At 59.1% G+C, this 26,594-nt stretch overlaps 4 protein-coding genes across 6 annotated transcripts in view; 2 read left to right on the top strand and 2 right to left on the bottom strand.

Moving 5' to 3' along the window:
• Positions 1-1,287: 1,287 nt before the first annotated feature.
• On the bottom strand, positions 1,288-8,178 carry PLEKHJ1 (pleckstrin homology domain containing J1). Its single transcript, XM_064396280.1, has 6 exons — positions 8,025-8,178; positions 6,892-6,959; positions 5,840-5,906; positions 4,127-4,217; positions 3,889-3,952; positions 1,288-3,439 (listed from the first exon to the last, which is right to left on the bottom strand). Exons 1-6 carry the CDS (start codon positions 8,116-8,118, stop codon positions 3,374-3,376), a joined length of 450 nt encoding a protein of 149 aa, XP_064252350.1. The 5' UTR covers positions 8,119-8,178; the 3' UTR covers positions 1,288-3,373.
• On the top strand, positions 8,173-18,331 carry SF3A2 (splicing factor 3a subunit 2). Of its 3 annotated transcripts, none has more exons than XM_064396277.1 (9): positions 8,173-8,240; positions 9,652-9,822; positions 10,708-10,779; positions 12,076-12,122; positions 12,898-13,007; positions 14,259-14,308; positions 14,909-15,049; positions 16,737-16,805; positions 17,857-18,331. In XM_064396277.1, exons 2-9 carry the CDS (start codon positions 9,697-9,699, stop codon positions 18,187-18,189), a joined length of 948 nt encoding a protein of 315 aa, XP_064252347.1. In that variant the 5' UTR covers positions 8,173-8,240; positions 9,652-9,696; the 3' UTR covers positions 18,190-18,331. The 3 variants fall into 3 exon arrangements, with proteins under 3 accessions (XP_064252347.1, XP_064252348.1, XP_064252349.1); XM_064396278.1 differs by having other exon boundaries at positions 8,233-8,317; XM_064396279.1 differs by lacking the exon at positions 8,173-8,240 and adding an exon at positions 8,433-8,458.
• Positions 18,332-18,467: 136 nt separating this feature from the next.
• On the top strand, positions 18,468-25,519 carry AMH (anti-Mullerian hormone). The gene is made up of 5 exons (XM_064396275.1): positions 18,468-20,872; positions 21,924-22,102; positions 22,671-22,791; positions 22,937-23,141; positions 23,299-25,519. The coding sequence occupies exons 1-5, from the start codon at positions 20,308-20,310 to the stop codon at positions 24,212-24,214; spliced, it is 1,986 nt and encodes a 661-aa protein (XP_064252345.1). The 5' UTR covers positions 18,468-20,307; the 3' UTR covers positions 24,215-25,519.
• Positions 25,148-26,594, bottom strand: part of LOC135284663 (nucleolin-like) — a 35,228-nt gene continuing 33,781 nt past the window's right edge. The window contains exon 7 of the mRNA XM_064396276.1: positions 25,148-26,536. Within this exon, the coding sequence (XP_064252346.1) occupies positions 25,874-26,536 (663 nt within the window). The 3' untranslated portion in view covers positions 25,148-25,873. The remainder of the gene's footprint in view (positions 26,537-26,594) is intronic.

Below are 26,594 nucleotides of genomic sequence, written 5' to 3'. Positions count from 1 at the left end.
TTTCATTCCTGCCTAGCAGTAGTGTGAATTCTGGTGTGTATATATGTATGTATAATATATATATTTCCACCCGGCCTTTCTAATTCTCCACAATGTAAGAGTTAGTTTTTGCTCCCCTCCCTCCACTTAATTTCTTGTGTCTCCCTTGATTTGTAATTGAAACGATGCTTTGAAGTTTTGTCTTTATATTAAAGTGTCTGTATTTTAATACACCGAGCTCGTGTGGACTTTCACTGCCTGAGCAGCATCAGGAGGGAAATGGGATTTGGGGTTTTGGGGGGCACAGAGATCCCTGAGCCAGGCAGCACCTTCAGCTCTGGGGTTTGGGGATCATTTGGGGGTTTGGGGACCCTGTGCTGGGCACTGGGGAGGGACAGCAGGGCCTGGGGACAGCTCTGGGCCCAGCAAGGGACACTGAGGGGCTGGGGAAGGGTCTGGAGCTCCAGCAGAGGCTGAAGGAGCTGGGAAGGGGCTCAGCCTGGAGCAAAGGAGGCTCAGGGGGACCTTGTGGCTCTGCACAGCTCCTGACAGGAGGGGACAGCCGGGGGGTCGGGCTGTGCTCCAGGGAACAGGGACAGGAGGAGAGGGAACGGCCTCAGGCTGGGCCAGGGCAGGTTTAGATTGGAAATTGGGAAAATTTCCCTCACTGAAAGGTGTGGGAAGCATTGGAAGGGGCTGCCCAGGGCACTGCTGGAGTCACCAGCCCCAGGAACAAAGTGTGGATGTGGCACTTGGGGACATAGGACAGTGGTGGCCATGGCAGTGCTGGGTCAGGGCTGGACTCTCATTTTTTAGAGGTTTTTTCCAACCTCAACCTTTCCATGATTCCCAACCCATCCAAGCTTTGTTCCCTTTCAGCCAGCAGTGCACCAACCCCACAGGCAGCCAGGGATGTGTTTACACCTCGGAGCTGGAGGCCACAAACACTTCCTGAGCCAATTCCCTGCAGGATTTAAAACAAGACACAGCCCCAGCCTCAGCCAGAGCCCCCAGCCCTGGCCCTGCTGGGCCACAGCCACAGCCTGACCCAGCTCCCCTTCCTACACAGTTTGGCAGCTGGCCCTGGCCTGGCTCCAGTACCAGCTGGATTAGCTGACCTTTAGAGGCTCCTTCCAATCCAGAATATTCTGATTGTCTGAAAAAGCCTCTCCAGAGCCCCTGGTGGAGCCAACCCCAGCTGGGTCCTGAGCAGGAGCCACAGCTGGTGCCCCTGGGCAGGCCCTGGGCTGGCTCCAGCCACCCCTCCCAGGCAGCTTCTGGTGGTGTAGAACAGTTCTGACCAGCACAAAGATTAAAACAGGATTTATTGGGAATGTTCACTGTACAACACAGAAATAGCTGAAACACAACAAGCAAAGTCATCAGAACGTGAAAAATGAGCAACTGTCTGTAAATCAGCAGCAGGTGATGCAGATTTCAGAGTTCTACAAAGAGTACCATCCTCCCTCCCTCCCTCCCTCCCTCTCCCACCCCTGTCCCAGCCCTGCCCTACAATGGATCTGAGTCCCTGGGCCTGGCCTGGCCCCAGCAACTCTTCACAGCTTTTGTTGTACATTCAGTTCAGAAATGTCATTGGTGATGAACATTCACATCAGTGTTGGGCTTTGCTCTTGCTCACCCAACTGTTCCCTGGAACAGCAAATCAAACCCCCATCTTCTGCACAGTGACACTGAGGGTGGCAGCTCCACCTGGGGAAAGGGTCCAGGGAGGAGGCCCCCGAGTCCTGCAAGGCACAGGTGACACATTTGCTACAGTGGTGGCAGGCCCAGCTGAGAACTCAGCCCTGCTTTGTAAAAATGCAGGCTGGGCAGGATTAAAATGCCCTTTGGAGTCATCCAAGGATACTGATTCCCTAAAGCACAGCTCCTGGGTGTTCCTGCTCTTAATCCCTCGCTGCTGCTTCCCCTGGAGCTGCCATCTGTCTGCAACCCCCCCTGGATTCTGCTCCCTCCCTGTGCCCTCAGCTGAACCCCCAGGGCAGCTGCCCTTCAGCTCATTTTGGTCATTTCTGGAGCACCTGGAATGATTCAAGGGAAAGGGAGCATCTGGGGAGGGAAAAGGGAAAAATCTCAGCTTTGAGATCAAAATAAAGCATCAGTGAAGGTGTCACTCCTGGTACTCAGCTGCATGAGGTAAAGAGGGAACACCAGGATACCAAAAGCTGCAGTGTGGGCTCTGCTTTGGGCATTAATTCCCAGCCAAGGAGGAAAAGACACCAAAATTCCCTTCAAATTCAGCTCAGAGGCTGCTCCACCCCCTCCCTGGGCTGGGCAGCTGGAGGGGAACAACGCCCAGAGCTGCAGCTCCCAAAGGCCAGGCCAAGCCCCAGCCCCTGACAGTGACTCCTGGGACCTTCCCAGAGGCCCTTCCTGGGAGTTTTCCCAGGCTGGCTCCAGGGAAGCTGCTCTGGCAGTCAAAAATCTGGGTGTACTGCAGCCCTGGGTGTGGGGAGTGTCCTCCACCCCTCGTGTCTGGGCAGTTTTCCTTGGTGCAGCCAGAGCCAGAGCTGATCCTATGGGGATGTTGTTCCTAATCCTTATCTCCTCCCTGCAGGGGCTCCAGGACAGGCAGCCCTGGTTCCCTGGCAGCTCACTGTGACCTTGGCACAGTTTTTTGGTCTGTCCCTTTGGACAAAGGGGACACACAGAAGGGAGAGAAGCTGCAGCAGTGGCTCAGGGAATGAAGGGTTAATGCCTGGCTGTGCTGGTGCATGTCCTGCAGCTCCATCCTCCAGCCAAAGGGAGCAGCTCCTGCCTTTGCCAGCTTCTCCATCTGCCTCCTCCCTGGGAAGCTGGATCACTGCAGAGCTCTGCAGACAGGCAGCATCACTCAGGGAGCTCTCCCTGCCTTTGTTCCCTCCTGCTCTGCAGCTCTGTCCTTCTGGATGGGCTTATCCAGCCCCCAGCAGTGCAGCACCTGCCCAGGGGAGGGAAAAGAAGACCCCGAGAGGCTGTGGCTGCACAGGGCTGCAGATGCTCCTCTCCATCAGCTGGAGCCGTGGCTGAGCTGGAGGAACTCCCACTCCTCCCTGGAGGGCAGGAGGGGGTTAATTTGGAGCCCAGAAATGCATCAGTCACATCCTCTTGCAGCTAGGGATGAGCCCTGGGCTGGCTCCTGGGGGGCTGCAGGAGGATCCTGAGCAGAAGGGTGGAGCAGGTGCTGGAGCTCTGTCAGCCCCTGCCTCTGCCCACCCAGGCCTGGGGGCTCTGCTCCCTCTGCACACCCAGGGAGCAGCTCAGCCCCCCCGCTGGGGCACTGGGAATGTGCGATGAATTCCTTAAAAAAATACAAAACGATTGGAGTAATAAATAAAAAAGTCAGGTGGTCACAGTGAGAGCTGCTGGGGTGGAGCCAGCTGCAGCCAGGTGAGGGTTACTGCCTGTGTGCTCCCAGCTGGAAACGAGCTTCCTCTGAGATTCCATACTGCTCCAGGGGGTCCTGTGGGAGCACAGGGAGGCACCAGTGAGATGCAGATAAAGCCCTTGGGACACACAGGCCACAGCAGGGAGCCAAGGGCCAGGGAGGCACAGCCACCTCCCTCCCTGGAGCAGGGATGCTCCTGGCACCTGGCAGGGGGTGAGCAGCACCTCTACCCAAGGATCTGCCCAGGGCTGGTGGAGCTGCTCCAGAGAGCCCCTGGGAGGCCAGGCCAGCTCTGGACCTGTCCAGCTCCAAACCCTGGGCCACTCCAGCACTGGAATGTGAGCATCAGGGCTGGAGTGAGCACCAGGGCAAGGTGCTCAGCTCTGGCTGTGGAGACCACAGCTCCCAGTGGAATCTGGGATCTCCTTCCCACACACAGCCTGGGCAGGACTGGCAGCAACAGCCCCTGCTGCCACCCAAAGGCCTCAGTCACAGCTGAGCAGTGCCTGCAGGGACTCACTCACCTTCCCTGTCATCTTCTGGATCTCGTTCCTGTAGAAAATCAGGCTCCTCCTCAGGAACTCGTAGCTGCAAGACAGGAACAGAGCACGGGAAGGGCTGAGCAGAGAAGGATGTGGGGAAGTTTCAGATGCTATTTAGAGCTGGAGGGAAGCTTGTCTGGGAGGAGACAAGCACTGCCCTCCCAGTTCCTGGTCCCAGAACACAGCCCAGAGCCCCCAGCACTCCCAGGGCTCAGCCCACCTGGCTCTCTTGAGTGCCTCGACCCACTCCTGGCACTGCTCCTCCGTGGCACACTCGAAGCAGTATTTCCTCTCTGGCTCCTCGATGAAACCTGACAGGGACATGGAAAAGGCTCCAGGCAGGTTCTGGCAGAGCTGCTGCTGCTGACTCCCTCCCCAGACTCTGCCAGGCCACAATTAGCAGCTCTGTTAACTAAGATGAGCTGGGAATGAGTCTGCATCCCCAGCCTCCAGCCCCTCTCCCGTTCCCTGGTGCCTGGGGCAGCTGCCCACAGCATTTCCCAGCTTACAGCAGCCAGAGACCTCGGGAAGATCAACTCCCCAAGCTGAGGGTGAACTGAACTGGACCAGCACAGCCAGATCCAGGACTGACCCTGAGCCCCTTGCAAAGACAGCAGGGATTTAAATCCAAGTGGGAAACAGCCCTGAGAGGAACTGGGATACCTGCAGGGAGCAGCCAACCAAGGAGTCAAACTGCACTGGGAGAAGGCCCAGAGCTGCCTTTGCTGGAGCCTGTTGGGAATGTGGCACTGCCACCATGGAGAGCAGGTCCTGGTGCCACTCCAGCTCTTGACCACAGCCAGGACATGTCCCCAGCTCCTGTCCCCAGAGCTCTGCTGAGCAGACCCTCAGGGCTGGCTCAGGCTGCACCAGCACCTCGGGATGTGCTGTGGACACACCCCAGCACCAGGCACTGCTGGGTTTAACCCTGCTCAGGAATCCTCCCCCACCAGAGCTCCCAACACCCCTAAAAGCCCCAAAACCCAGCACGTGGTGCTGTGGGCTCAGTGTGTCCAGACAGTTTGAGGGTCCTTTGGAAGCACAGAGCAGAGCCACAGCTGTGCCTGGCAGCCAGGCCAAAAGATACAGGGATGGCCTTGGAGAAACATCCTGTTATTGTGGCCACATACCTCTGGCACAGGGGAGAGCTGCAGGATGAAAGGCTGCTCCCAGGGGAGCTGGCCCAGCTGCAGCTGCACAAGGACACACAGAGGGGAGGATGGGGCTGGAGCAGCTTTATCTGAGCCTCTCCAGGGTGTTTTTTGGATAAAATGCAGCAGCACAGAGCAGATCTGTCAATAACCAAGCTCCCCCTGCCAGGGATTCCACAGACACCCAGTGTGGCTGGCTGCTCTTTGTGCTGCTCTGCACGTGGAGCTGTGCAAACCCCACAGGCTGTGCCATGGAAACTCCCTGAGCTCTCCTCAGGATGGGCCACAGGCAGTGAGGAACAGCTGAGGAGGGAAAGGCTGAGGCATTGGTAAAGCTGCAAAAGGCCTTGGAGATCATCAGGTCCAACCATCAGCTCAGCACCTCCAGGTTCACCCCTGTCCCCAGGTGCCACAGCCACACCTCTTCTGAACATCCCAGGGGTGGTGACTGCACCACTGCCCTGGGCAGCCTCTGCCAGCACCTCCAAACCTTTATGGTGAGTACATTTTCCCCAGTATCCAACCTAAACCTGTCCTGGGCACAACTGGAGGTCATTTCCTCTCGTCCTGTTCCCTGGGAGCAGAGCCTGAGCCCACAGAGGGACAGGAGCAGGGCTGGGCAGGGACCCCAGTGAGGGACAGGAGCAGGGCAGGGCAGGGACCCCAGTGAGCAGGAGCAGGGCTGGGCTGAGCCCAGTGCCCCAGGGAAAGCAGGACCTGAGCAGTCCAACACCTCCTGTCCCACGGGCCAGCAGGGGAAGGGGAGCACAGGCAGCACTCACTGATGGAGAAGACGTTCTCCTCCTCTTTGGTGACCTTGCAGTGCTCCAGCAGCAGAGCTCCAATGGGCTGGAAACACAAGGAGAGAGGGTTTAACCACAGAGCCCCCAGCACCAGCAGGGCTGAACCCACAGTGCTCCCCTGGAGCCTTTTAACCAGCTTTCACAAGCTGGTGCTGCTTTTAAATAATTCAGTCTGACTGCACCATATTTCATGCTCCTTTAATGAACCTTTTCATGCCAGTCTCACTGTAGCACTTTGCATTTGTTAATTAGATGTTAATCACCTCTCCTGGCCCAGATTCAGGTCTTTACCACTCTGTGACACCAGAGAAGAACTTTTGCTTTTAAAATCAAAGATGAACCATTTACTGTGACACCCAGAACAACCACCAGTGAGCTGTGCAAGGGCAGTCCTGGAGCCTTGCAAGGGTTACACAGTGTGAGGGGAGCTGGAGCAGCTCAGGATGGACAAAAAACACCTGAGGCTACTCAGGGACCTGGGACAGCAGGTGACACTGGCCATGCACAAGAGCAACCACAGGAAATCCTTGTCCAAGTGAACCAAAGCATCAGAAGCAAGTCAGACAGCAGGGAAGGGATTGAAAACCTGATTTATCTGGTATTTCATAGAACTCTGGCTTGGAAGAGACCTCAAAGCCCACCCAGTGCCACCCCTGCCATGGCAGGGACACCTGCCACTGTCCCAGGCTGCTCCCAGCCCTGCCCAGCCTGGCCTTGGGCACTGCCAGGGATCCAGGGGCAGCCACAGCTGCTCTGGGCACCCCAAGCCAGGGCCTGCCCACCCTGCCAGGGAACAATTCCTGCCCAATCTCCCATCCAGCCCTGCCCTCTGCCACTGGCAGCCATTCCCTGGCTCCTGTCCCTTGTCCCCAGTCCCTCTGCAGCTCTCCTGGAGCCCTGCTGAGCAGGTGGGAGAGGAGAGCTGGACCCTGCTCCAGCTCCTGCACCATTTTCCCAGCCCACACAATCCAGGCACAGAAAAGGAAGACAGGAGGAGGGGAACAGACCCCAGCCAGGGGCCCAAGCCCTACCTCGGCCTCATCGGTGCGGAAGTAGAAGAGAAAATTCACCACGAGCTTCACCAGGCGCTTCTTCAGCACTGCAGGGACACGAGAGGGCTGAGGCAGGGGACAGGGGCACCCTGCCAGCCCTGCCAGCCCCCAGCATGGCACTGACCCACCAGAGCTCCCCCAAACTCTGCCTGGGCTGACAAAGTGGCCTCGGGGTGCCAGAGCAGCCCCCGGGCAGGCAGAGCTCCCAGCAGCACCTCAGGCACTGCAGGGAAAGCTGCAGAGCCCAGGAGCTGCCAGCACACTGTCACCTCCAGGGGACAAAGTGCAGCGGTGCTCAGAGCAGGAAAGGCTCGGGATGAGGCAGCCCCACCCAGGGCTGGTGTGCAGGCTGGGACATCTCAGGGAAGAGCTTCTTCCCCAGATCCCCTGGAAATGGGGGATCTCTGGGGGTCTCCCCGAGCCCAGCCCAGCCCCAGAACCTCCCTCCACACCCAGACTGCATCCCACCCCTCGTGCTCCCCATTCCCACACTCCAGCCCTGCCATCTGCCTGGGCCAGTGCTGCCCAGGCAATACAGCCAGCCCCACCCTGCCCCTGTGCCCAGTGCTCCCAGGGCTCTGCCCAGTGCTGCCCTGGTTTCCCAGGCTGGATTCTCCAGCACCCTCAATCCTCCCACCCAGCCCCCCCAGTCCCTCCCAGCCTCGCCCCCCAGTAACTCCAGCTCCGATTCTGTAGTTGGAGCCCCTCAAGTGCCCCAGTCCTGCCCTGGTCCTACCCCCAGTTTCTCACCCAGTTCCCCCAGCCCCACCATCCAGGGCTCCGGGCCTCTCTCTCCCAGTCCCTCCCCAGTACCCCCAGTCCTGATTCTGCAGTCGGGGCCCCCTCAGTTCTGACCCACCTTCACCTTCCTCCCCACACCGCCCTCCAGCCTTGCCCCCCGCCCCCAGTACTCCCAGTTCTCCCAGTCCTGACTCGGTGCTGCCCCGGTTTCTCACTGGTGATTCCCCAGTACCCTCAGCCCCATCACCCCAGCGCTCCCAGTCGCTCTCCAGTAACCCCAGCCCCGATCCCCCACTCGGGCCCCTCAGGTACGCCCGGTCCGGTCCTGCCCCGCTCCTACCCCGGTAACCCCAGCCCTGACTCCCCCTCACCGCTGCCCTTCTTGGGGACGCTCATGCGGATCTCGGCCGCTTTCTCGGCGGGCTGGCGGGCCAGGGACAGCAGCTCCCGCTCGTTGTAGCGCATGGCGGGCCCGCCCCGCCCGGGCCCCGCCCGGCCGCCGGAAGCGCCCTCAGCCCCGCCGGAAGCGCTCGCGGGGCGGCGGGAGCGCGCATGCGCCGGGCTGAGGGGAGCGGGGCCGCGCGCAGGTACCGAGCGGGAGAGGGGAGCGTGAGGGGAACTGGGCAGGACTGGGGAAACTGGAGCTGGGAACCGGGAGAGCCGGGTGAGGAGGGACTGGGAGAGCTGGGTGAGGGGAGGCTGGGAGAGCTGGTGTGGAGGGACTGGGAGTTCTGGGAAGGAGGGACTGGGAGGGCTGGACATGGAGGGACTGGGATGTTGGGTATGGAGAGACCGGGAGTGCTGGGTGAGGAGGGACTGGGAATGTTGGGTATGGAGGGACTGGGAATGTTGGGTATGGAGGGACTGGGAATGTTGGGAAGGAGGGACTGGGAGTGCTGGGAAGGAGGGACTGGGAGGGCTGGGCAGCCTGGGTGATGGGGCTGAGGGAACGGGAGAGTCACGGGTGGGAAACTGGGGGTAGGGCCTGGGCTGGGTTTGGGGTACTGGGAGGATCAGCAGGGCAGGAGCAGGGACACCTGGGGGGCCCTGAGTGCAGAACTCGGATGGAGTTACTGGAAAAGTACTGGGGGAACTGGGTGACCTGGGTGGGAGAACTGGGGGTGCTGGAGAATCTGGGCTGGAAAGCCAAGGATGCTGGAAAAGAGAGGGAGCAGGAGAACTGGGCTAGTGGGGCTGGGGGAACTGGAGAATGACAAATGAGAAACTGGAGGTACTGGGAGCATCAGGACTGGGGGTACCTGGGGCCCCTGGCTGCAGAATCAGGACTGGAGCTGCTGCAGGGGGACTGGGGGAACTGGGTGGGAGGACTGGGGTACTGGAGAATCAGGACAGGGAAAATGGGGGTAGGACTGGGAGGATCAGGAGAAGCAGGACTGGGGGTGTTTGGGGGGCCTTGACAGGGGAATCAGGACTGGAGTTAGAGGAGAGGGACTGGGGAAGAGGCACTGGCAGAGCTGGGTGCTCTGTGGGGAAGGATTTGGGGTTCCTCAAAGGCCTTTGCAGTGTTTGGGCTCTGTGTGGGGAGGTTTGGGGAGGGCTCTGACCTTGCTGAGGGCAGGGGCGACTCCAGGGCCTCACCTGGGGCTTGGGGACAGTGCTCAGAGCCCCCGGCCTTGCTGGGGGGCTCTGACCCTGCCGTGGGGCTGGCGGGGGGTGGCCCTGGGGCTCGGGGGGTGCTGGGGGAGCAGCAGAGCTGGTGGTGGAGAGGGGCGAGCTCTGGGGCTGGGGGTGCCTCAGTGAGGGGGGAGGCTCCTCTGGTGGGGCTGCCTGGCCTCGCTGGGCCCAGCTGGGCTTGGGGGTGGCTGGGGAGATGGGAAGGGCTCCAGGGGGATTTTCTGCATCCTTTCACTCTGCTTCCCCGAGTTCCAGACGTGGGATTGCATCCCGCGGCGCGTGTCCGGGCTGTCACCCCCGCCCTCCCTGCTGGGCCCGAGCAGTCCTGTGGCTCAGTATCACGGCACTCCTTTCTTCCCCCAGCCTGTGTGTTTCTCGGGGAGGAGCTGAGGCGCAGACAGCCCCGCCATGGATTTCCAACACCGCCCCGGGGGCAAAACGGGCAGCGGCGGCGTGGCCTCGGCCTCGGAGAGCAACCGCGACCGGCGGGAGCGCCTGCGGCAGCTGGCCCTGGAGACCATCGACATCAACAAGGTGCAGGGACACAGCCAGGGCTCACGGCCTGATTTGGGTTGAAAGGAGCCTTAAAGAGCATCCAGGGACAGCTGCAGCTAGCTCAGGTTGCTCTGAGCCCTGTCCAGCCTGGGCTTGGACGCTTCCAGGGGTGCAGGGGCAGCCACAGCTGCTCTGGGAAATCCATGCCAAGGCTTCCTCACCCTCACAGCCAAGAGTTTCTTCCCAATATCCCATCTAAACCTACTCTTGGTCTATTTGAAGCCATTCCCCATTATTCTGTCCCCTTTTCCAAGGTTCCCCTCCAGCTCTCTTGGAGCCCCTTTAGGCTCCATGGTCACCCCAGAGCCTTCTCATCTCCAGGCTGAGGATTGGGTTGGGTTTAAATGCTTCTGTTTCTGGGCATGTGGGGATTGAATAAGGAATATTTGGGACAGAGTGACAGGGAGGTGCCAGCTCTTGTGTATCCATCTATTTCCAGTCTCCCCAGGGCTGGTTTGGGTTGTGGTGTGTCCTGGTGCAGTTGGGAATTCTGTCACCAATGCACACGGCTGCTGTTGGTTCTCTCTGTTTCCTCCTCCTAAAGTTCTCTTGTGCTGTTAATTTAAAATCTGAACTCAGCCATAGGATCCTGGAATATGCTGAGCTGGGAGGGACCCTCAGGGATGCTCAGGGCAGCCCCTGGCCCTGCACAGCCACCCCAACAGCCCCACCCTGAGCAGCCCTGGCAGCGCTGTCCAAACGCTCCTGCAGCTCTGCCCTTGGACTGGGACCATTCCCTGGGCAGTGCCAGCACCCTTGGGGGGAGGAACCACTTCCTCCAGTGCAGAACTCTGCAGTATTTTGGTTATTCTCCTGCTTTGCCCATGGATTTTGCTCATAACTTGTCCATCATTCTTTTCCCAGGACCCCTATTTTATGAAAAATCATCTGGGCTCCTACGAGTGCAAGCTTTGCCTGACGCTCCACAACAATGAGGTGAGGGGAACACCTGCCTGTCCTGATCCCAGCAGCAGCAACTTGGGAGTAACAGGAGCTTCAGCACCTGGGCAGTGACTGCTGAGACATGAGGGGAGGTGTCTTGGTTTGAAAAGAACTAAGGAAGGCAGCGGCTTTCCCTGAAATGGAAAATGTAAACCCCTCCCAGTGAATTGTTATAAATTTGAAATTAAGGGGCTCTCAGACAAATATATGGGAGCAGAATAACAGTTCTTTATTAGGGAAGAAAATAAAAAATAAAATAAACAATGCAGTAACACAAAACAACACTGCCAGAGTCAGAGCAGGAGCTGCCCCCCTGTGGGTCAGGGTGGTGGCACAGCCCCATCCCATGGGGGCTCAGCCCTCCTGCAGTGCCAGCTGTGCTTCTGCTGGAGCAGGGATCCTGCACAAGGGGGGAGTTTTCCTCTGGAGCTCCAGGGCTGCTGGAGATGGGCCTGCTCTCCCTCTGGGAATGCAGGGCAGGAAAAAGCTGCTCCTCTGGGAATGCAGTGGGCAGAGGCTGCTGGGGTGTTCCAGGCTCAGATTGTATCCAGGTAGGAATGCTTGGCTCCTGCCCTGGGCGGAGCATCTCCCCATGGGAGGATGGAATTTGATCAGCCCTGCAGGGACACTCAGTGGCCATGGACAGCAGAGATCTGCTGGAGGGAGGGTTGGGTGTGGGAGAGATAAAGAAAACTGCCCCATGAACAGAGAGAACTGCCCCACCTCTGACAGATGGGAACAGAACACACATTGCCTTGCAGTCTAGGACAGGTGGTTAAGCCTGGCACAGTGTGCACTGTGAACTTGTTGAGGAGTGCAGTTTTCTTCTGAAGGTTCAGTAGTAATGCAGAAGAGCTTAGTCTTCTGAGCATCTACTGAAAAAGAAAGCTGTTCTTCTTAGAATCTAGTACAGAAAGACTACTTCTAGTGTTCTAAATCTCACATTATATCTAAGTAAGAATACTTAGAGCAGAACATCTCTCAATGAGATGACATAATTTTATCAGTTATGCAGTTATTTAATAGCCCATTAACAAAAGATGTCTCCCCAGAGGGAAGATCAGTTGTAAATGACTGCCCCAGTTCTAACATAAAATAATAAAATACACACATATTTTATAACCCAAGATATTGTGACAGCTCAGCAGCTGAGAGCAATCTGCACTTTTGGAGTGAGATTTCTCTGTGCTGAGGATTAAAACACCCTTGTCAGGGAGTGATGCAGTCACCCTGTGACAGGAATGCTTCAGTCATGGCTTCATTTAACTTCTACCTTGGTTTTTGTTTCAGGGGAGTTACTTAGCACATACCCAGGGGAAGAAGCATCAGACCAATTTGTAAGTCACCCTCTGCCATAACTTTATTCTCCATTGTTGAAGTACTTTAATGTTCTGATGTTTGGTGTCTGTAGTCCTTTAACTCTGTTGTACTCTGCTTGATTGTTCTTTTACTGTGGTTCCTCATGCAGCCAGGAGGCACAGCCTGGATCTGCTTGAAAAATGGTGCTGAAGTTCTCCATTTTAAGCTAAAGTTCAGAGCCAGTTGTGAAATTGCTGAAGGAAGAGGGAGATGGAGTTTCAAGGCAAATTGTCTGAGTCTAGTTAGAAGGACCTCTGCCTGCCAGAGCTCCAGGAACATTTAGACAGTGCTCTCAGGGATGCTCAGGGTGGGGTTGGGGTGTCTGTGCAGGGCCAGGGGTTGGATTTGATGAACCCTGTGGGTCCTTCCAGCTCAGGAGATTCCAAGATTCTGTGATTTGGATTTGTCAGTACAGGTTTGGAGAAGTTTTTGTTTTAAGGAATCCAGTTTGCTTTGCTTGATCTGTGGGTTTGGCTTTATTTTTTTTTCTTTATCTTTTTTTTTAAATTTGATTTCAAGAATTAAAGTCTTCTCAAATCCATCTGTGGAGCCTAGCCTCAAGGTCATGGTGAGGGTGGATCAGATGGTTGAGTGACAGCCTTTAGCTAGGGGGAGGATGGATACAGCTGGGGAAGGGAAATAGGATTTCCTGGCATGATTCCTGTGGAATGCTGTGCTGAGGGATTCAAAGTGCTCCTGGGTTTGCTTTAGAAACAAGGGCAGGTAACCCTTAAATTCCAAATGAATCCCCAGGGCCCGACGAGCTGCCAAGGAAGCCAAGGAAGCCCCTGCCCAGCCTGCCCCAGAGAAAGTCAAAGTGGAAGTGAAGAAATTTGTGAAAATTGGGCGCCCAGGCTACAAAGGTGAGTCAGGGGGTCCAGGAGATCCTTGATGGGCAGTGCCTGCCTGGCTGGGATGTGAATTATTCATTAGTCTTTTGAGCTGCTCTGCCCATGAATAAGATATGAGCTCTTTCCTGGAGGCTTTTTATTGTTTAAATTGCTCATGGAACTTCTCTTCATGGCTGACAGGCAGGGAGAGCCACTTCAATAATAGATGGGTGTGTCTCAGGCTGCCAGGGAGATGATGGCATTTCATCCCCTCCTTCTCTTGTGCTGCAGCAACTTTCATTGATGCTGTAAATCACTCACTCCTCACAGAACTCATGGAGGTTTTTTTTTCTGTTTTTCATGGGTTTTTTGGCCTTCAGTACAAAATTTGGCTCTTTAGTCTCATCAGTGCTTTGCCCCACAGCAGCTGAACTTCAGTAGAGGAGAATCATGGAATAATTTAGGTTGGAAAATACCTTTAAGATCATTGAGTCCAACAGTAAACTTAGCACTGCTAAGGCCACAAGTAAACCATGTCCCCAGGTGCCACATCCACAGGTGTTTTAGCACTCCAGGGATGGTGATTCCTGGACAGCCCCTTCCAATGCTTTACAGTCCTTTCAGGGAAGGAATTTTCCCAATATCCAACCTAAATCTGGCCCAGCCTGAGGCCGTTCCCTCTCCTCCTCTCCTGGCAGCAGAACCTGACACCCCCTGGCTGTCCCCTCCTGCCAGGAGTTGTGCAGAGCCACAAGGTCCCCCTGAGCCTCCTTTTCTCCAGGCTGAGCCCCTTCCCAGCTCCCTCAGCCCCTCCTGAAGCTCCAGACCCTTCCCCAGTTCTGTTCTCTCCCCTGGACACCCCCAACCCATCAATGTCCTTCTTGGGGTGAGGGGCCCAAACCTGCCCATGGCAGTGACCCAGTCCCAGAGTGGTTTGGGTTGGAGGGGACATCAAAGCCCATCCAGTGCCAGCCCTGCCATGGCAGGGACACCTCCCACTGTCCCAGGCTGCTCCCAGCCCTGTCCAGCCTGGCCTTGGGCACTGCCAGGGATCCAGGGGCAGCCACAGCTGCTCTGGGCACCCCAAGCCAGAGCCTGCCCACCCTCCCAGAAGTAGCTTTGGTTAAAGATAATGTGACATTTTGTTTGATAAACAGGAGAAAAATCTTGTAATGTTTAATTGTTGGAAATTTTGTGTGTTTCCCAGGGCAGATTAATGCTGCTCTCACCCTGCTGGGGCATGTTCTCAGCTCTCTTATATATATATGTATTTTTTTTTTACAGTGACCAAACAGAGAGACCCAGAAACAGGCCAGCAGAGCCTTCTCTTCCAGGTAAGGGCAGGGTTGAAACTCTCCTTGTCAGGGTTTTCCAGGTAACACTGCTGCTAAATGAGCAGTCCTTTGCAGGATCCATGAAATCAGTAATAAAAAGGAAGCCTTATGTTCCTAGTTGCTGCAGCTGATTGTGTTGAGCAAATCCCTGAGCTCAGCTATCAGGCTGTGTAGTGGGAGAGGAATGTGGAGTCTGAGGTGGAATGAGTTGAGAATCACAGGATAGTTTGGGCTGGAAGAAATCTTAAAAATGATCTATTTCCATCCCCCTCTGATGGGCAGGGACACCTTCCTTGACACCAGGTTGCTCTAACCCTGGTCTGGGACATTTCCAGGGGTGGAGCAGCCACAGCTTCTCTGGACAACCTGTGTCAGGGCCTTGCAACCCTCACAGAGAACAATTCCATCCCAACATCTCTCCTAAATTTCCCCTAATTCAGTTTGGGGTCTTTAATCCCAAACCATTCTGGGATTCTGCTAAGAGAGAAAGGAGCGTTTTGCATTGTGGCTTGCTCTGGGTGTGCTCCACACTGCGGGGTGTGTTTGGAGCAGAGCTGGGGGTGCAGAGGGGGGGTTGCTGAAGCTGTCCTGCCCCCCCAGATCGATTACCCTGAGATAGCTGAGAGCATCATGCCCCGGCACCGCTTCATGTCGGCCTACGAGCAGCGCATCGAGCCCCCGGACCGGCGCTGGCAGTACCTGCTGATGGCAGCAGAGCCCTACGAGACCATCGCCTTCAAGGTGAGACCTGGCAGGGGCCTGCCACACTGCTGGGTCTGGCAGGACAGGGGTGGGCTAAGGAAGGCAGGAGTCTGCCCTGAAATGGGAAATGTAAACCCCCTCCTTCTGAGTTATAATTTTGAAATTAAGGGGCTCTCGGGCAAAGATATGGGAGCAGGAATAACAGTTCTTTACTGGGAGAACTGAAAATACAAATGTAATAGTACAAACAAAAAAAACCCTACTGCTAGAGTCAGAATATGCCCTGCCCCCTGTGTGTCAGGGTGGTGGCACAGCCCCATCCCATGGGGGCTCAGCCCTCCTGCAGGGCCAGCTGTGCTTCTGCTGGAGCAGGGATCCTGCACAAGGCTGGAGTTTTCCTCTGCAGCTCCAGGGCTGCTGGAGATGGGCCTGCTCTCCCTCTGGGAATGCAGGGCAGGAGAAAGCTGCTCCTCTGGGAATGCAGGGGGCAAAGGCTGCTGGGGTGTTCCAGGCTCAGATTGTATCCAGGCAGGAATGCGTGGCTCCTGCCCTGGGCGGAGCATCTCCCCATGGGAGGATGGAATTTGATCAGCCCTGCAGGGACACTCAGTGGCCATGGACAGCAGAGATCTGCTGGAGGGAGGATTGGCTGTGGGAGAGATAAAGAAAACTGCCCCATGAACAGCAGAGAACTGCCCCACCTCTGACAGATGGGAATAGAATATCCCTATTTCCAACCTAAGACAGAGAGGAATCCTGGGAAAGCTGGGAGCATTCCCTTCCTGCCTTTGCCAGGTCAAGGGACAGGACTGTCCCACTCTGCTCTGCACTGGGGCAGCCTCACCTCCAGGGCTGGGGGCACTTTGGGCACCACGAGATCAGAAGGACCCAAAGCTGTTGGAGAGTGCCCAGAGGAGGGACACGGAGCTGGGGAAGGCTCTGAGGAGCGGCTGAGGGCCCTTGGCTCGTTCAGCTGGAGCACAGGAGACTGAGGGGAGGCTCCTGGGGGCTGCAGCTCCTGCCCAGGGCAGGCAGAGGGGCAGGGGCTGAGCTCTGCTCTGGGCCAGGGCCAGGAGCCCACCAAGGGCTGGAGCTGTGGCAGGGCTTGGCATGGAGCTCAGGGCAAGGCTGTTGCCCCCGAGGGTGCTGGCACTGCCCAGGCTGCCCAGGGAATGGTCCCGGCCCCAAGGCTGCCAGAGCTCCAGGAGCGTTTGGCCAGCGCTGCCAGGGCTGCTCAGGGTGGGGCTGTTGGGGTGGCTGTGCAGGGACAGGGGCTGCCCTGAGTATCCCAGCTCAGGATATTCTGTAATTAATTCCTAATGAACTCTCTGATGTCTGTGCTAACCCTCAGGGGTTAATGGAGTGGAAGGGGGGGTCAGGAAGACATGGCTGGAAGTTATTAAACCCCACTGAGGTTTGGTGGAGGACTCTGGCATGAAAAGCAGACTGTGCTGAGCCCTGGGGAGCTGTGAATTCCCAGTGTCTGGCACAGCCAGGAGCCTCCTGGGCTCCTCAGCCTCTGTGCAGATGTTCAGGGAGGGATTTTTGCTGCTTGTCCTTGACCGATAGGGAAGTAACTTAATTCTTTCCTGCCCCCACCTCTGTCTAATAACAGCCCTGCAAGGCCTGGAATAACTGTGCTTATCTCTCAGGCTCTGGGGCTAAAAAGGGCCTTTGAGCTAATCTGGTGCTGCTAAGAATAGCTCTGTGTTCTCTTTTGGTGCAGGTGCCAAGCAGAGAAATTGATAAAGCAGAGGGAAAGTTTTGGACTCACTGGAACAGAGAAACCAAACAGGTAACTGAGGTTTTGTCATGTCTGTCCTTAAGGAGAGCAGAGCAACTTGGGAGAGTAACATCAGTTCTGTCCTGCTGTTCGAATCTCCATTCCCTCAGTGCACCTGTGCAGGGAGAGCTGACAGAGATCCTCCTGTGTGGGATCTTGGAGAGGATTCAGTTTCTGGCAGCAGCAGCAGCAGCAGGATGGGGCATCAGTACCCAGAGAAAAGGAGGCTCAGGGGAATCTTCTTGCTCTTACAGCTCCCTGACAGGAGGGTGCACTCAGAGGGGAGTCAGGCTCTGCTCCCAGGGAACAGGAGAAGAGACCAGAGGGAACGGCCTCAAGCTGTGCCAGGGGAGGTTTAGGTTGGATTTTGGGAAAATTCCTTCACTGAAAGCATTGTCAGGCATTGGAGGGGGCTGCCCAGGGCAGTGGTGAAGTCACCACCCCTGGAAGTGCTCAAAAACATGTGGATGTGGCATTTGTGGCCATGGTTTAGTGGTGAATGTGGTGGTGCTGGGCTGCTGGCTGGACTTGTTGATCTTAGGGTTAGGTTTGGCTTTTCCCAGCCTAATGATTCCATAAGAAATGTGCAGCACTGTGTCCTCGCCATGGCTCTGTGCCCTGTGTTCCCTGCACAGCACACACCTGCCTGAGGGAGCCTGGGGCTGGGGGGGCTCCCCTGTATCCAGGGGACAGTGCCTGGGGGGCTCCCACCCCTCACAGGACCCTCGGTGCTCGGAGTCCAGGAGTTAAAATCTGGGGCAAGGCTGGCACCAGTCACAGATGCTGCCAGGGCTGGGACATCTGAGGGTGACAGGAGGGGCCTGAGCTGTGCTCTGGGGCAGAGAGCAGCTCCTGGGTGCTGGCAGAGCTGTCACCAGGGTGCTGGCACTGCCCAGGGAATGGTGCCAAGGCTGCCAGAGCTCCAGGAGCCCTCAGGGCTGCTCCGGGTGGGGCTGTTGGGGTGGCTGTGCAGGGACAGGGGCTGGATCAATGATCCCAGCTCAGGATACTCCGGGATTCTGTCAATCCCTGATTAACTGTTCCCTTTTCTCTCCATTCCCAGTTCTTCCTTCAGTTCCACTTCAAGATGGAGAAGCCCCCGGCCCCCCCGAACCTCCCCCCAGGGCCCCCGACCGTCAAGCGGCCGCCGCCCCCTCCCCTGATGAACGGGCTGCCCCCGCGGCCCCCCCTGCCCGACTCCATGCCCCCCCCTCCCCCCGGGGGCATGGCCCTGCCCCCCATGCCCCCCTCGGGGCCGGTGCCACCCCCGCCCGTGCCCCCCCAGCTGCCCCCAGCGCCCGGGGTGCCCCCCCCTGCCCCCCTGCCCCCCATGATGCGGCCGCCGCTCCCCACCGAGGGGCCGGGCACCATCCCCCCGCCCCCTCCCTCCAACTGAAGCCCCTCCCGGGCTCCATCCCGTGGCATTTGGGTCTTTTTAACCGCAGCCCCCCCCCCATTCAGGGAACAGATCCTTTTTGTACCTCTGGAAAGCTGGCTGAGTTCTGTAGGCTCATTAAAAGGTTTTGCATTCTCCTTTCCCCCCGGTTTCCTGTGCTGCTGTGGGCTCACTTTCCTTACCCCTTAGACACTGGAGACATTCCTGGGCTGGTGACATTTTGGAAATTCTCCAAAGAGGAGGCAAAGGATTGGGAATCTCAAGGCACCCCCTCCATCAGCTGTCTTGGCCTGAGGAATCCCCCTCAGGCTGCCTGATGAGTGTCCCATTAATTACCCCCCATTATTCAGTTTTGATTCAACCAAAACCCTTAATCTCTGTTCATTCACTGAGGAGGGACATGGAAAGGCCCCTGTTGCTGATATTAAATCTTAATTTATTATTATAATTCATTAAGTGTCAGTACCAAGGTGTAGCACCTGCTGTCACATGATTTTATTGTGTGCCCTCCTCCCACTGACAGCTCTGTTCAGGCAAGTTTTTAGTTCTCTGTGGGTTTATTTATCCTGAATGTTTCCTTCCAGCCATCACTTGGTTCCCATAACAAAGCACCAGCAGCTCTGCCATTTCTCTGCCCTTTCCCAGGTTCCTGCCCTGAACTGGGGGTCCGTGGGGGATCCTGGGGGGCTCAGTGGGTGAGGGCATGGCCAGGGCTGGGGTTCCTGGCCAGTTCTGGTTGTTTGAGGGGCCATGGGAGCCCTGGCTGCACCCCCTTGATGGGGGGTCAATGCCTTCCTCTGCTGCTGGGCTGAGATGGTCCCAGTCAGTTAAAAACCCCAGACTGGTTTGATAGGGAGGGACTCAAATCCCACCCAGTGCCAGCCCTGCCATGGCAGGGACACCTCCCACTGTCCCAGGCTGCTCCCAGCCCTGCCCAGCCTGGCCCTGGGCACTGCCAGGGATCCAGGGGCAGCCACAGCTGCTCTGGGCACCCCAAGCCAGGGCCTGCCCACCCTGCCAGGGAACAATTCCTGCCCAATCTCCCATCCAGCCCTGCCCTCTGCCACTGGCAGCCATTCCCTGGCTCCTGTCCCTGCAGGCCTTGTCCCCAGTCCCTCTGCAGCTCTCCTGGAGCCCCTTCAGGCCCTGCCAGGGGCTCTGAGCTCTGCCTGGAGCCTTCTCTTGTCCAGGGGAGCAGCCCCAGCTCTGCCAGCCTGGCTCCAGCCCTGGAGCAGCTCCCTGGCCTTTGTCAGCCCCTGTAGAAGTGACCTCAGACTCCTCCAGGCCTCTCTGTGTCCATGTCCTGCTCCAGTTTGGGTGCTCCATCCTTTTCTGATGATCCTGAGCTGCAGACTGCAAATACTTGGAAACTCAGGGAAGGGTCTGGAACTTTTTTGTCGGGACATTTCCCCTTGCCCAAATCAGGAGATCTCTTGGGACAGGTTTCCAGGATGGTTTAGGCAGGTGGCTTTGGCAATTCCAGCTGTCCCAGTGGGTCTGGGCATCTCATGGAGTGAAAAGTCTTTACAATGGTGTATGTGAGACTTTCTGAAGGAGGTGCTGAGTGCTCAAAGTGCTCAGGCTGCTGCTGCCCCTCGTGTTTCTCATTCCCAGGATGAGGCCCTTTTCCAGGGCAGCCTGTTGAGCTGCAGGGTGAAGGTTTTCCAGCCAGAAGAAGGAATGCTTTCCATACATTTACTTATTTCAGCCCATTATCTGCCCCTGTCCCCCTCCTCCTGCTCTGGCTCGCTCTCCCCTCCCGGTGTTTCAGTGCTGATGGGGTCGTACGTGCCAGTCCCCATGAGGATCCCATTCCAGACATCATCCTCCTTTAGAAAACATCCAAAGTCAAGGCCGTGCATCCCTACGAGCGAGTGCAACAGCTTCGATCTTTGCACGTTTCCAAAACGAGCTGCAGCCCCAAAAATAGAACAAAAAAAAGTTTCTTTGCCACCTCCCTCGCTCCTCTGCAGCGCGACAGCCCCGGGGCGGCTCAGGGGAGGTTGTTGTGCCTCGGCCACTCAAGGCCACCCGTGGTTAAAAGGGAGAGCTGTCCTCCCTCTTTCTGCCGAGGGCTTGGGATCCTCAGCTGCTCCAGGGAAGAGCTGAGGTGGGACCATGAGCGCTCTCGGGGGGCTCCTGCTGTGCCTGGTGCTGCTGCTGCCCTCGGCAGCTCTGCCCAGGAAACAGGGAAGGGATTCCCTGCTGGGGCTGAGCCTGCTGGAGGAGCCGGGGCTGGGAGCAGAAGGGAGGAAGGTGGGAAATGGAAGTTCACAGGAGACAGCCAGGTCCAGGAGGGCTGCTGCCCCTCGCCTCTTCTCCAAGGCTGAGCCGGGAGCCGAATGCCCGCAGGGAGCGGCTGAGGAGGGGGGCCCGGGCTGGTCCCGCTCCAGCCCGCAGCCCTGGCCCCTGGGGGGCCTGGAAGGGCCCGTGTGCAGGGTGAGGATGGAGCAGGACGGGGCCAGCCCCAGGCAGCTGGAGGTGGTGGGTGTGCTCAGCCACTACGAGAGCAGCTTCATCAAACTGCTGAGACGGCGCCGGAGCTGGGACGGGAGCTTGGCGGGGACCTTCGGGCTGTGCCGGCCCGGGGAGGCGGGGGCAGTGCCCCATCCCCTGCAGAGGATCCACGAGCACGTCCTGGAGCCCGGGCTGGAGAGATTCCTCGTGCTGCACCTGGAGGAAGGTTGGTGGGAGAGCCCTGAGGGCTCCGAGGTGGAACAGGGAGGGGAAGGATGCAGGGCTCGGGGTGGTGGTGTTTGCTGGCCCCAAGTCAGGGATTTAAACACAGAATTACATTTGGGGGTTGGGTTCCCTTTAAAAACAGCAAAGTGATGGAGTGAAATGTTTCTGGGCATGTTTTTAAGGAGGTGAGGATGGCAGCGTGGCTCTGCCATCTGTCCCCGCCTCTGACCAACACCCAGTGCCACATTCCAGCAGTGTTTGGGCAACGCTCTCAGGGGAGCACAGGGTGGGATTGTCGGGGTGTCTGTGCAGGGCCAGGGGTGGGACTGGTGATTCTTGAGGGTCCCTTCCAGCTCAGGATATTCTATGATTCTTGGTGGCTTCTGCTCTGCTCTCATGAGTGTTTCTCACTTTCTGCCTTCACACGGCAGGTGGGTTTGGGTCCCATCCCAGCTCTGGGGAGAAAGGAGGGGCCCGGACCCAGCTGCTCCTGCTGTGCCGGGAGCCCGGGACGTGCTGATCTCCACTCCTGGGGCTGTGGAGCTGCCCGGGGTCCTGGGCTGCTCCTGTAGCTTCAGCCTTATGGGAAAACCTCACCACACATTCCCCTGTCCCATCCCGGGGCTGATCCCGCTCTTGGAGAGGGGTGGAGTTACAGCCTCCAACTCCATCCGTAACGAGAGGGCTGTGATTGTTTCTTTCGTCCTGGAATCTTCCGCCTCTCCTGGGCTTTGGGTTTTCAGCTGGACTCAGCAGTGCCGGGCAGCGGGGAAGTGGCTCCTCCCCGGGCGGGGGGCACAGCGCCCCCGAGCCACTGAGAGCAGATTTCCGTGCGGTCTGGGGGAGGCAGCTCCCTGCTGGCCGGGTGCGGGGTGTGCCCCGCTCCCCACCTCCCTGGAGCCGGGGACGGGATTTGCTGCGTCCCTTCTCCCCGGCTCCTGTCCCGGTGCCCCGGTCCCTCCACGGGGACAGTGCTCGGCCCGGAGCCCCTTCCCCATCCGCGGAGCCCCGCGGCGCCGGAGGGGATTCACGGCCGTGTCTCCCCGTTCCAGTGCAGTGGGAGGCGCAGGTGAAGCTGCGGTTCCAGCTGGTTTTCCAGGAGGAGGTGGGACGGGCTGTGGGAGAGCTGCAGGCGGCCGTGATGCTCTTCTACCTGGGCCGCCGGGAGGGCCGGGGCTCCGGGCACCCGCGGGAGCTGCTGGCCGCCGGCGCGGGGCTGCCGCGGGACCAGGTGGGTCCGGGCCTTGGGGGGAGCAGGGGGTGTCCCGGCTCTGCTGCCCCGTGCCACTGTCATCCCTCCCAGTCCATTCAACAGCCCCTCCAGCTCCCTCTGTTATCCCCTCCCAATTCATTCATCGTTCCTCCCAGTCCATTCACCATCCCCTCCCAATCCATTCACCATCCCCTCCCAATCCATTCACCATCCCCTCCCAGCCCCTTTGTCACCCCTCCCGTCCCTCGGCCCACCCCTCCCAGTCCCTTTGCCGTCCCCTCCCAGCAGCTCTGCCCGGTCTCCCGCTCCCGCCGTGCCTGCAGATGGAGCTCTGACTCCGTCCGCAGCTGCGGCAGCGCCAGCGGGGCTGCCCCGGTACCAGCCCGGGCTGGGGTCCTGATCCCCCGCCTGCCCCCGGAGCAGCTCTGGGGCCGGGGGCGAAGCTCCCAGTGATCCCCAGCCTCCCTGTCGCTGCTCCCTGGGCCACCGCGGGCTGCGTGAGCCGGAGCGGGGACTCCCGTGAGTGTGTCCCCCGTGATGTCTCACTCACTCCCTCGGGCCTTCTGTGCTTTCTGCCTCGGTGCAGAGGCTCTGCCTCTCCAGGGACACGCAGTACCTGGCCCTGGCAGCCGCCGCAGCCTCGGTCACCCGCAGCGCGGAGCGGCTCCGCTTCTCGGCTTCCCTGGCCATCCACGGCGGCGCGGGAGGTAGGGACGGGGGGACAGCCTGGGGACAGCAGCACCCCTGCCCTGGTGTCCTCGCTTCGGCCTTTGGGGTTCTCTCAGGCCCTCGAGAGCTGGTGGGGACATGCAGGAGACCCCAGACCGACGTCCTCCCCTCTCGCGGCCGCAGCAGGTGCCCCCCTGCCCCGCACGGAGGTGCAGCAGCTCCTGTTCGGCTCCGATGACAAATGTTTCACCCGGATGACCCCGGTGCTGCTGCTGCTGGCCAAGTCACGGCAGCAGGAGGAGGAAGAGGAGGAAGAGGAAGCTTTGGCCCCATCCTCCTACCTCTCTGCTGAGGGCGTGGTGGACACAGCTCCGTACCCACAGCTCAGGTCCGTGGCCGTGGCTGCACACACGGGAGAACGCGGGGGCTGGCAGAGGAAGTGGGACAGGGGCAGCCCGAGCTGTGGGACCAGGGATGGCTGTAGGGCACAGCCTGGTGGGACCCTCGGGCTGCCCCCTGTGACTGTGCCTCTGTTCTCCTTACAGCCCGCCCCAGGCCGGCACCGAGGAGCTGCCGACCCCCACTGCCCCGGGCCAAGCCAACACCTCGTCCCCAGTGCCCGGTGGCAGCGCCCAGTTCCTGGCAACCCTGAGCCGCTTCATCCGGCAGCTCCTGAGCTCCTCCAGCGAGCCGCCCCCCCAGCCCACTGCCCACCACCGGCTGGACTTCGAGATGATGGAGACCCTCCCTCACCAGCTACTCAACCTGTCCGAGGAGGCGGCGCTGGAGCGGCTGGTGCAGTCGGAGGAGCCCTCGGTGCTGCTGCTGGCCCAGGACAGCGGGGCCGTGCTGGAGCAGCACCTGGGGGACTGGCAGCCGGAGGGCACCGTGCTGCAGCTGCTGATGGGCAAACTGCAGCTGGTCATCCAGGAGCTCAGGGACATCCCGGCTTTCCAAGCCAACGCGGCGCTTTTCCAGCACCTCCTGACCTTCTGCTACTACCCGGCGGAGCCGGGGCAGGCCGAGGCGGCCGAGCGGGGCCCGGGCTCTCGGAAGCTGCGCACGCTGCTGCTGCTGAAGGCGCTGCAGTCGGTGCGGGCGCGCTGGCAGGAGCGCAGGAAGGTGCAGCGGCAGAACCGCAGCGCCCGGCACCAGGCGCACTGCCGGCTGCAGGAGCTCACCATCGACCTGCGCGACCGCCACTTCGTCATCATGCCCACCATGTACGCGGCCAACAACTGCGAGGGGCCCTGCCGGCTGCCGCTGTCCGCACGCATCCCCAGCTACTTCTCGCACACGGTGCTGCTGCTGGGCATGCAGGACCAGGGCTCGCCGCTGCGCAGGGCTCCCTGCTGCGTGCCCGTGCGCTACTCGGACCAGCTCATCATCAGCCTCTCCTCGGACGGGCTGGAGATCCGCAAGTTCCCCAACATGGTGGCAGAGGAGTGCGGCTGCCGGTGAGGCTCCCGCCGGCCTCGCCGCCCGCCCCACCCCGGCCCCTCTCCCGGTTTGCCCTCCCGGCTCGGGATCTGGTGCTTCTCCCGAGACGGGAGCTCCCGTGTGTCCTTTCCCCGTGGTTTGGCTCGTTAGCATCGCTCTGGTTCTGGGTTCATCCACGCCTGTCCCTGAGGCTGCTCCGTGCTCCTCTGGGGGTGTTCCCCTCCCGCTGCTGAGGGTGCCCGAGGTGCCCGCGGGCTCTGCCCCCGCCGGGTACGGGCACGGCAGGGCCGTGGGAGAGGACAGGGCTTGGCAGATCCAGGCAGGACCTTGCTCTTGTTTATCCCTCACTCTCTGCTCCTGTAGTGGCTGGGAAGGGCGGCTGCTGCCTCCTCCAAGCCTTGCAGCATCCTCTGGCCATTCCCCAGCCCACGGCCCATCGCAGGACACCCACCTGTGACAGCAGAGCAAGAGGCCAGATCCCCTCGCAGGGACCTGCCTTGCCCTGGGCCACGGCTCTGCGTGAGCCGCGAGGAGCCGCTGGCCGTGCCTTGGTCACATCTGCGTCACCCCGCGGTGACCCCGCTGCCGGGCCAGGCCAGGAGGGAGGGAGCGATCCCGTTACACCCCCGGGCTGCTCACACCATTAATGGGAGCGGGAGCAAACGGCTGCCAGAGCACCTGCTCCGTGTCCCCGCCGGCGTCAGCACGGGCTGCCTGCCCCAGATCATCTTCCAGCTGAGCCTGGCCCTCAGCCGGGGGGCCAAACCCTCGGGAGCAGCTCCTGGGCTTGTCCTGGCTACACCTCCTCGGGGTTTGCAGTGTGGAGGCACGGCTGGAGGTTGGTACCCACCAGTCCCACCTCAGGATTAACCCTGAAAACACACACACACATAACCAGGGACAAAACACATAACCAGGGATAAGGGCTTTTCTCGTTTTCCTTTTTTTCCCCCCTGTTTTTTAAAAACATCCAGTTGAATACCTTATTAAAAATGAAAATAGTTTATTTTAACCACTGTTGATTTAGCAAATACTGAAACCTGCCACGGGTCAGGGCTGTGAACATCTCTGGCTGTGTGATATTGCTCTTGTGTTTCCTTCCTAAAAGCGACTCGGAGAAGGCGAGGCCTGCAGGGATCCCTGGCTGAAGGGCTCCAGCCCTGCTCTGTCACCAGCACCTTCTGGGCCACCCCACAGCGATGGCGCTGGGCTGGGTGAGGTGGGGGGCTGTCCCTGATGTCCCTCTGAGGACGGCTGTAGCCTGGTTCTGTAACCCAGAACATTCTTCTCTCTTGATTTGCTTTCAATAAAACCATTAACCCAAGAGCTGCACAGTCTGGACACAACTCTGTTCACGGGGATCCCCGCACTGCCCCGGAGCCACGAGTGGAGGGGAACTGCAGAGGGGCTCTGGGTGGGGATGGAGAAGGCAGGAGGCCCAGAGAAGCTCCTTCCATGAGTCCTTTCAGGTCACCTTTATTCCAGGGGGGTCCAAAGTCCCCGGGGAGGCTCATGCCAGGCTCCTGAGCTGCTCTGCTGCTGCTCGGGGGTCCTGGCGTGCTGCCCGTGCCCGGGGGTGTCTCTGGAGGGCAGGCAGGGGTGGGGGTCCCTCGCCGGGGGCAGGGGTGGGATTGGATCCCCCTGGATCCAGCGCCATCGAGCCCCGCTCCCACCCCGGCCTCAGTCGCGCCTCTTGCCCTCCCTGGCCCTGCCGTCCCTGCCCGGCTCCCAGGGCTTCCTGCCCTTCTGCTGCTTCCAGTCCCGCCTCGGGCTCTCCCGGCCGCCGTCAGCCCTGCCGGGACGGCCCCTCCACCCCTCCCTCCGGGACTCATCCCGCTCCCGCCGTCTCTCCTTCCTCTCCTTCCTCTCCCGGTCCCGCTTCTTGTGGGGCTGCTGCTCGGCTTCCCTGGGGGCCCTGGGAGCTCGGCCAGGTTTGTCCCCCGCTGTCCTGTCCTTGGCTCGTGCCTCCCTCCGGCTGCTCCGCTCCGCATGGACAGCACGGCCTTCCCGGCCCTTCTTCTTCTCCTTCTTCTTGTCCTCTTTCTCCTCCTCCTCCTCCTCATCCTCCTCCTCCTCATTCTCCTCTTTTTCTTCCTGCTTCTCCTCCTTTTCTTCCTCCTTATCCTCCTCCTCCTCCTCCACCTTATTCTCCTGCTTCTCCTGGCTCTTCTTCCCCTCTGTCACAGCCATTGGCACCTCGGGGACATCTGCAGGTTCTTCATCCTTGTCCTCATCCTCATCCTTGTCCCCATCCTCATCCTTGTCCCCATCCTTGTCCTCATCCTTGTCCTCATCCTCTGGTGTTGCACGGCCAAACCACTTCTTGAAGATCCAGGGTTCTGCCTGTGGGGACAGAGGGGACCATGATGATGCAGCCCAGGGGACCGGGCCCCCTCTCCAT

The sequence above is a fragment of the Passer domesticus genome, chromosome 21 (genome assembly GCF_036417665.1).
Source record: "Passer domesticus isolate bPasDom1 chromosome 21, bPasDom1.hap1, whole genome shotgun sequence".
Classification (NCBI taxonomy): domain Eukaryota; kingdom Metazoa; phylum Chordata; class Aves; order Passeriformes; family Passeridae; genus Passer; species Passer domesticus.
The sequence above is the reverse complement of the archived record's forward strand: the minus strand, read 5'-3'. Positions and strand labels throughout refer to the sequence as shown.

Excerpts from the sequence above, each read along its gene's own strand:
- PLEKHJ1 (XM_064396280.1), bottom strand. The coding sequence starts at position 8,118 with ATGCGCTACAACGAGCGGGAGCTGCTGTCCCTGGCCCGCCAGCCCGCC. Across the intron at positions 5,907-6,891 it reads TCCGCACCGATGAGGCCGAG|CCCATTGGAGCTCTGCTGCT; the intron begins GTAGGGCTTGGG and ends TTGTGTTTCCAG. Across the intron at positions 4,218-5,839 it reads GGAGAACGTCTTCTCCATCA|GTTTCATCGAGGAGCCAGAG; the intron begins GTGAGTGCTGCC and ends TGTCCCTGTCAG.
- SF3A2 (XM_064396277.1), top strand. The coding sequence starts at position 9,697 with ATGGATTTCCAACACCGCCCCGGGGGCAAAACGGGCAGCGGCGGCGTG. Across the intron at positions 9,823-10,707 it reads AGACCATCGACATCAACAAG|GACCCCTATTTTATGAAAAA; the intron begins GTGCAGGGACAC and ends TTCTTTTCCCAG. Across the intron at positions 16,806-17,856 it reads GGAACAGAGAAACCAAACAG|TTCTTCCTTCAGTTCCACTT; the intron begins GTAACTGAGGTT and ends CTCCATTCCCAG.
- AMH (XM_064396275.1), top strand. The coding sequence starts at position 20,308 with ATGAGCGCTCTCGGGGGGCTCCTGCTGTGCCTGGTGCTGCTGCTGCCC. Across the intron at positions 20,873-21,923 it reads CGTGCTGCACCTGGAGGAAG|TGCAGTGGGAGGCGCAGGTG; the intron begins GTTGGTGGGAGA and ends TCCCCGTTCCAG. Across the intron at positions 23,142-23,298 it reads GCTCCGTACCCACAGCTCAG|CCCGCCCCAGGCCGGCACCG; the intron begins GTCCGTGGCCGT and ends TTCTCCTTACAG.